General features: G+C 64.8%; 1 protein-coding gene across 1 annotated transcript in view; it reads left to right on the forward strand.

Moving 5' to 3' along the window:
• ARAP1 (ArfGAP with RhoGAP domain, ankyrin repeat and PH domain 1) overlaps positions 1-6,687 on the forward strand; it is a 35,174-nt gene extending 28,487 nt beyond the window's left edge. The window contains 7 exon segments of the mRNA XM_059827407.1: positions 510-542; positions 1,887-1,969; positions 4,347-4,397; positions 4,754-4,817; positions 5,026-5,181; positions 6,400-6,437; positions 6,659-6,687. Of these exon segments, the coding sequence (XP_059683390.1) occupies positions 510-542; positions 1,887-1,969; positions 4,347-4,397; positions 4,754-4,817; positions 5,026-5,181; positions 6,400-6,417 (405 nt within the window). The 3' untranslated portion in view covers positions 6,418-6,437; positions 6,659-6,687.
• Positions 6,688-8,160: the final 1,473 nt, after the last annotated feature.

Consider the following 8,160-nt stretch of genomic DNA (forward strand, 5'->3'; position numbering starts at 1 on the left):
TTGCAGGCAGCCATGGGGCTGGCATCACAGGCAGCAATGGGGCTGGCATTGCACAGGCATTGCAGGCAGCCATGGGGCTGGCATCACAGGCAGCGATGGGGCTGGCATCGCACTGGCATTGCAGGCAGCCATGGGGCTGGCATCACAGGCAGCGATGGGGCTGGCATTGCACAGGCATTGCAGGCAGCCATGGGGCTGGCATTGCACAGGCATCGCAGGCAGCCATGGGGCTGACGCCAGCAGTGCTGTCACTCTCCCAGACCCAGAGTTTTCCCAGAGCAGGTCCTGAGCGGGCTCAGGATGGGATGCCGGCGCCCCGGCCATGCCGGGACATCTGCTCCCCACTCTCCGGTCCCTGCTCCCTCTGCCCCGGCTCCTTGGTCTGCCACCGCACCCTGGCCCATCGCTGCCTCCATCCCCGTCCCCAGCGTAGGGTCTGCAGGGGGGTGGTCCCCTCTCCCCCCGCTGCGTCCTCCACATCTGCTTTAACCCCGTCCTCTGTTGAACAGAGCCTGAAGCAGCGGACCCCCTCCTTGGAGAACGTGAGTAGAGGAGCCTGGGGGGGCTCGGCCGGGACGCGCAGGGGCTCCCGCGCCCTCTGCCCTTACAAGGCTGCCCAGGGTCAATCCCAAATCCAATCCCGCCTGTGCCCATCGCCGTGTGCTCGTGGATGCTGCAGCCTCAGGCGATGGGGTGTTGCGTGTGCTGGAGCTGCCCCCCAGTGCTGCCATCCCTCCCCATCAGACCCCCCCACTGGGGGTGCATCACCTTACACCCCTGTTATCCGGGGTCCTCCGATTTGGGGGTACCGCTGCCCTTTGCTCCAGGCAGCTGGAGATGGGGATGGGGAAGGGGCCGGTGCTGCACGGAGGGGATGGGCTGAGCTGGCTCCCCCATCCCGCAGGCATTGGATCGGGCTCTTGTAAGTCACGCCGCTTGCACGCGAAGACAGGCGGGCAGCCGTATGGGGGGGTCCCCGGGGTCCCTGTCATGTCACCCGCTGCTGGGGCATGGCTTGTGCGGCATGGCAAGACGCAGCCGGCACTGGGGAGGTCCCGGGTGAGAAGGGAGGGGGCTGTGAGGCTTTGCCCCTTCGAAACGTCTGCCAGCGATGGGTGACGCCTGGACTGGTCGCTGCCACGGCGCAGACCGTGGGGAGGGAGCTGGCTGACACCGGCAATGCCCTGGCTTTGCCGGGACATCCCACTTTCCCCCATCCTTCTTTTTGGGAGGCTGTTTGGTGAGGCAGGATGTGGCTCGCAGCCAGCGCCCCAAGGGATGCTCTGATGTAGGGGGGAGCCCAGCACAGCCTAAGCGGGACCGGGGAGTTGGGGTGCCCATCTTCACCCGCCGTGGAGAGGTGCCCACCTGCTGTGCCGTGCCGTGCCGGTGGTGGGACGTCTGGGGACGTGGTCAGGGCAGAGAGCTGCTGGCAGAGCGGGGCTGGGGCCACTGCTGCCATCGCCGTGGCCGTGATGCTGAGGAGGGGCGTGATGTGCGTGTCCCCATGGGGGATGTCTAGTGCCAGGCTCTCGAGACCCCATCACAATGTGCCGGTGCTGGTCCCAGCTCTGAAGGCAACCGGCACCGTCTCTGGGGGACCCCGCCATGGGGACAGGCTTCCTCTCCATCCATGGGCTCTGCCAGGGGCGATGGCACCTGGGCACCCGCTCTGCCCTTTCCTCTGCTCCACCCCGGGCTTCACCCTTGTCCTTGGCAAGCCCAGACCTGGGCTGAGCTCCTTCCCCGTCACCGCATCCCCATGGCTTCTCCTCCCGACCCATCCCGGCATCGGTGTGGGCTCCAGCGGGTGGGGACGGGTGGCGAAAGGTCTGGCGGTGGCCTTGCAGCCCCCAACCTGGTGCCGGGTCCCTCTCCCCACCCAGAGCCACAAGCCGGAGAAGGAGTGGCCCGTCAGGAACCTGAAGGTCTACCTGGGCATTAAGAAGAAGCTTCGGCCCCCAACGTGGTGAGCAGCAACGCGGTGCCCTGCTGGGCTGGGGACAGGGCTGGGGACAGGGACAGGGCTGGAGACAGGGATGAGGGTAAGGATGGGGACGGGGACAGGGATGGAGATGGATGGGGATGGAGATGGGGACGGGGACAGGGATGGAGATGGATGGGGATGAAGATGGAGATGGGGACAGGGATGGAGATGGGTGGGGATGGAGATGGGGACAGGGATGGGGATGGGGATGGATGGGGTTGGAGATGGAGATGGGGACAGGGATGGGGATGGAGATGGGGACAGGGATGGGGATGGAGACAGGGATGGGGATGGGGATGGAGATGGGACAGGAATGGGGATGGAGACGGGGATGGGGATGGAGATGGAGATGGAGATGGGGACAGGGATGGAGATGGGGACAGGGACGGGGACAGGGGTGGGGATGGAGATGGGGATGGGGATGGAGATGGGGACAGGAATGGGGATGGAGGTGGAGATGGGGACAGGGATGGGGATGGAGATGGATGGGGATGGGCGTGGGGATGATGATTGGGATGAGGACGGGGATGGGGACAGGGACAGTTTTGGCTGCTGGGACATGTCTCCTGCTGGCCGTGCCGCTTGCCACCAGATGTCAGAGCAGGCTCGCAGGACACTTCTGCAGGCCAGTGCCAGCCCAGGGGCCTGGATCCGGCCCCATCCCTGACTAGCGGGGACCTGGCACTGGGGCGAGAGGGGAGCCGTGGGCGTGCGAGGGTGCGTGGGTGTGCGAGGGTGCACCTGAGTTTGCCTTTGTGTGTGTGCATGCATGTCAGCATCTGTGTGCATGCATGGGAGTGGGTGCATGTGGGTGTGTGCAGGCATGTCAGCGAGTTGTGTACATGTGTGCGTGGTTGCTAGGTGTATGTGCATGTGTGTGCACGTGTGTATGAGCACATGTGTACGTGCATGTGCATGCCTGTGCATGTGCATATGTGTATGACCATGTGAGTGTGTGCAGGCATGTCAGCGAGTTGTGTACGTGTGTGCGTGGCTGCTAGGTGTATGTGCATGTGTGTGCACGTGTGTATGAGCACATGTGTACGTGCATGTGCATGCCTGTGCATGTGCGTATGTGTATGAGCGTGTGAGTGTGTGCAGGCATGTCGGTGAGTTGTGTACATGTGTGCATGTGTGCATAGGTGTATGTGCATGTGTGTGCGCATGTGCATATGTGTATGAGCATGTGAGTGTGTGCATGTGGGTGTGTGCAGGCATGTCAGCAAGTTCTGTACGTGTGTGCGCGCATGTGTGCATGTGCGTATATGCATGTGCATGCGTGTGTGGATGTGCATATGTGTACGAGCATGTGGGTGTGTGCATGTGGGTGTGTGCAGGCATGTCAGTGTGTGTGCATATGAGTGCACGGGCATACATGTGTGCACGTATATGTGGGTGTGTGCATGCATGTCAGCAAGTTGTGTACATGTGTGTGCACATGTGCATATGTATATGTCCATATCTGTGTGTGCATGTGGGTGTGTGCATGCATGCCAGTGTGTGCACGCATGTGAGTGTGTGCATATTGATGTGTGCATGCATGTCAGCGAGTTGTGTGCATGTATATGTGCATCTGTACATGTGCATGTGTGTGAGCGTGTGCATGTGGGCGTGTGCATGCATGTCTGTGCATGAGTGCATGGGCATGTCTGTGTGCATGTGTGTGCATGCACGTCAACAAGTTGTGTACATGTGTGTGCATGTGCATATGTCTGTGCATGTGTGCCTGTGGGTGCGTGCGTGTCAGCGTCCGTGTGCGTATGAGTGGATGTGTGTGAGTGTGTGCATGCACATGCATACACGTGAGCGTGTGCATGTGTGTGCACACGAGTGCGAGCGCATGTCTGTGTGTGCACGTGAGCGTGTGTGACGAGCCGCGCAGGCTTGCTGGGAGGCTTCAAATCCCCGTGCTCCAGGGCCGCCCCGCACTGCGGGGAAGGCAACCTGTGCGTACGTGCGTGTGTACATGTGTGTGCATGTGAGTGTGCAAGGCTGTGACCCTGACCCCCCCATCGGGGCTTTGGGTGGGTGCCGGGCAGCCTTGCTGCAGGTGGTTTGCAAGGAGGAGGCTGGCATGCAGGGATGCGGTTGCAGGAGCGGAGGTTGTTTGCAGACATGGGGGGTGTTTGCAGGGACAGGGGGTGTTTGCAGGGACATGGGGTTTGCAGGAACCGGGTGTTTGCAGGGACAGGGGGTGTTTGCAGGGACATGGGGTTTGCAGGAACCGGGGGTTAGCAGGGACAGGGGGTGTTGGCAGGGACGGGGGGGTTGCTGGGGTGCTTTGACGCCTGGAGTGCTGGAGCAGAGGGCAGGGCAGCCTGGGACGTTGGTCTTCACGTTTTCACTTCTCCCCTTCCAGCTGGGGCTTTACGGTCTTCTACGAAAACGAGAAGCACGAGAAGCAGCAATGGTAAGGGAAGGGGTGGACACAGGGACGCTAACCTCATCCCCCGGGACAGACGGACACACTGCTGGGGTGGCTGCTCTCCGGAGCTGGCGGGTGTTTGCCGCGGGGATGTAGATGGGGATTTTGGTGGATAGCGCCTGGCTGGGCACCCGCAGACCCACTCAGGGTACCACCGGGGTCTGTGGCTGTCACCCTTGTCCCCTTCGGTCCCCTGGGGTCTGCCAGACCTTGTGCAAAGCGGTGGCTCGGGTCCTGGCTCCGTCCCCAAGAGCGCCCGGAGCAGCCGGCCGTCCCGGCAGCGGGCAGAGACGCGTCCCTCCCCGCTGTCCCCTCCAGCTGCTGACGCCCTGTCCCCCCAGGTACCTGTGCTGCGACACCCAGGCTGATCTGCGGGAGTGGTTCGCCACCTTCCTCCACGTGCAGGTAGGCAGCGGGCAGCGCACGCCATGCGCCGTGAGCAGGGCTGCGGGGTGACAGCCCCGCAGGGATGCTTGGCTAGCAGAAACCCTTTGAGGTAGCCAAGCATCCCTAAATACCAGCATCCCGGGGGCGGAGGAGAGGTCCCCGGGTGTCCGAGGACCACAAAGCGGGTCTCCAGCCCTCCTCTACCCGCTGTCCCCTCTGTCCCCAGAACGGCGGGGCCCTGTGGCCCTCGGAGACCTCCAAGGTGCGTGCGTCGCGGTCGCAGCAGGACTCCAGGTTGGGTAACATCTCCCTCATCCCGCTGCGGGGCAATGAGAGTGAGATGAGGAACAGTGTGGCTGCTTTTGCTACTGACCCGCTAACCGTGAGTGAGATGGGGGTGTCGGGGGGGGGTGTCCCCGCATCTCCCCTGCATCACACGCCGGGGGGGTCCTGGTCCCCAAATCTGGGGGTGTGTGGGGGTGTGGCCCTGCTCCCATTCCTTATTTACCAGCATCATCCTCCAGCCACCCTGGAGAGAGCTGGGGGGGCAGCTGATCCTTTGGGTGCCCTATCTGGCCTCGGGGCCGGTGGGTGGTCTCCTGGGTGCAGGGGTGTCCTAAACCGTGTGATGCAAGAAGAGGGGATGCTGCCAAGCTCCTGATTTTTCCCCTAACAGGCAATTTTTCTGAAATGCTGTCTTGGTCACAAATCAGCACCCCCCCCCCTCCCCGTTGTCCTGATGTCTGTCTGTGCAACAGCCGTCCTTCCCGGGGGCTGTCGCACACCGGGCATCCCCCCAACCTGTGCCCGTGCTGCCCGCGGGTGTGGGAGCCTTGCTTAGCCACAGGGCCCGCTGGTGCCGCTGGCCGGCGGTGGGACAGAGCTTCTCCGGTCCCACCGCGCCCGAGGCTATCCCTCGGGCCCTTGTTGCTGTTATAAACCTGAGGACACGGCTGTTCTGGGGGGGGTCCTGCTGCCGGCATAGATTGTGCATCGCCCGACGGGTATCCGAGGGTGCCCCAAGGGCAGGGAGCAGCATCGTCATTGCCCCGGTGCCCCCCGCCTCGTGCCGTCCCCCGGGACTGGGTCTGTGGGGGAAGCCATGCCCCAGGACCCCCACCCAGGCTCAGGTTTATAATGGGGGAGCAGTGGCGAAGCTCCTCCAGGGCTTTGCCGTGGGCTGTGCTTCGCAGTGTGCGTGTGCCGGTGTGCGAGGCATGGCCATCCCTGCCCGCTCCGTGCCCACTCCTTCGGTCCAGGCTCGGACGCCCACCCCTGGCAGGGGGGGTCTCCGCACCCCAAGGACGATGGAGCAGCACCTGGCGTGGTCCGGGGCGAGGGTCCAGCACCCCAGGGCTCCCAGGGGACAGTGCTGTGGATGTCCCCCACCATGGTCCCTGCATGGGATGGGGTGACTGGCACCGCAGCGTCCCCTCGTACCGGCTGCCAGCGGGATGTGCCGGGGGGACCGCGGTTCCCCTTGCTCGGGGTTTTCCCCCCCCATCCCCTGGTGCGTTCCCCGGGGCGCTGCGCTGCCGGTGATGCCCGGAGGCGGAGGAGGCTGAGGACTAACGGGGACCTCTCTGCTCTCTGTCCCCAGCTCCTGCGAAACGTCTGAGCGGGAGGCCTGACGCACGGGTGAGTGTCCCCCTGCCCCAGCTCCGGCGTGCAGGCAGGGGAGGCAGCGGGAGGTGGGAGCCGATGGCTCTGGCTCTCCCATTGCCACCCCGGCTTGGGGACACGGGCACACACATGCATGCACGGTGGTCCGTGTCGTCCCCTCCCTGCAAGGTGGGAGGGGGACCAAGGTGGCAGCCCCCTCCCCTTCACCGACCCTTCGCTCTCCCCTTGTGCCGCAGGTTCGTCCGCAAGCGGGGCAGCCCTCGGGGAGCCACGCCAGCCCCACACCCCGGCACCTGCCGGGGGTCCCGCCGGCTCCGGAGCCTCCGCCGGGCCCTCTCGCCTCCCCCCACGGTAACCCACGGGCAGCCAGGAGGGGAAATGGCAGCGAGGCCACCCACCCACCGGCGGAGCGGGTCTGGGGAGCCACGGCCGGGCAGCCCACGGGGACCGGGCAGTGCCAGCCCACCCGACCCCACACCCTGCGCCCCGGCTGCTTTCGGCTGCCCCTTCTGCTCCCAGCTCCAGGCGAAGAGGCAGAGCCCGGCCGGACGCCCCGGCACAGCCACGGGCCGGGGGCTGCAGCCGGCGGCTCTGGCTTTTCCTCCTCCTCCCTCTATTTTTAAGTCTTTTTCCTTTAAAATGACAAGGCATATGGGAGCAGCCCTTCCTGTGGGATGCACGCCCAGCTCTGGGCACCGGCATCCCGGTGCTCCCATCACTCCTGGGAGGGGGTCCCCCATCCCCAGGGTCCCCTCCATGCTGGGCAGGGCATCAAGAGCCTCTGCATCCCCCCACATCGGGGAGGGGGGTGCATACGGCCTCTGCCCCCCACCCCTGGCTCCAGCCTCTGCTGGAGGTGGGGGAGAGGGTGGGGGGCGGCAGGAGCTGCCCCCGCTTCCCACCGCCGCCTCTCAGTGATATTAAAGGTCTTGGGGAAACGGCGTGGACGTGTCCAGGTCTCAGCCAGCCGCGTGGGGCAGATGGCCAGGGCGGGGGGACGGCGGGAGCTGGCGAGCCCATGGGTGCAGCGCTCCAGCCCCAGATGCACCCGCTGGCTGCTCGCGAGCTGATGGGTGATGCCACATAGCCTGCAGCGAGCTGCCACGCTGCTTTTGGGGACAGAGCAGCGGCAACCCTGGTGCGACGGTCCTCTGCCGTGCCCAGTCCCAGGATGGCCGAGCATTGCCCGTGCCGCCGTGCCAGCGCCGAGGTGTTGGCACACCCGGATGGAAGGTGGCTGCCAGCGTGGGCGAGCGTTTGCAGTTCCCCTGCCTTGCACCCACCTTCCTGTGGCATCCTGCCCGCTGCTCGCGGGACGGCTCTGCTTTGCTGGGTGCCAGCAAGGAGTGGTGGCTTGTTCCTTCAGAGGGAGATGGGGAGCAGCAGAGGGGGTGTTGGGGGTCAGGAGGGCTGGGCAGTGGGTTGGGATCCCAGCTGGACTGCCACCGTGGGTCACTGGGGCTGGGTGGGGGGTCAGTGAGATGGGCACTGTCCTGGGCACCCGCCGGGGGCTGCGTGGGGCTGGTGCAGGGTGCTGGGTGCAGCCCAGGGTGCAGCCTGCGTGCCAGGTCCTGCTCGGCGGTGCATCCCACAGCTCCGTGCTTGCTGTGGCCATGGCCACCCCATGCTACACCCATGGCCAAACCCATGGCCAAATCCACGCTAAACCCACGGACAAACCCACATTAAACCCACAGCCCCTTGGTGCTGCTCCGTAACAGCTGCTGTCATGGGGAGC

This window comes from Gavia stellata, chromosome 1 (genome assembly GCF_030936135.1).
Source record: "Gavia stellata isolate bGavSte3 chromosome 1, bGavSte3.hap2, whole genome shotgun sequence".
NCBI lineage: Eukaryota > Metazoa > Chordata > Aves > Gaviiformes > Gaviidae > Gavia > Gavia stellata.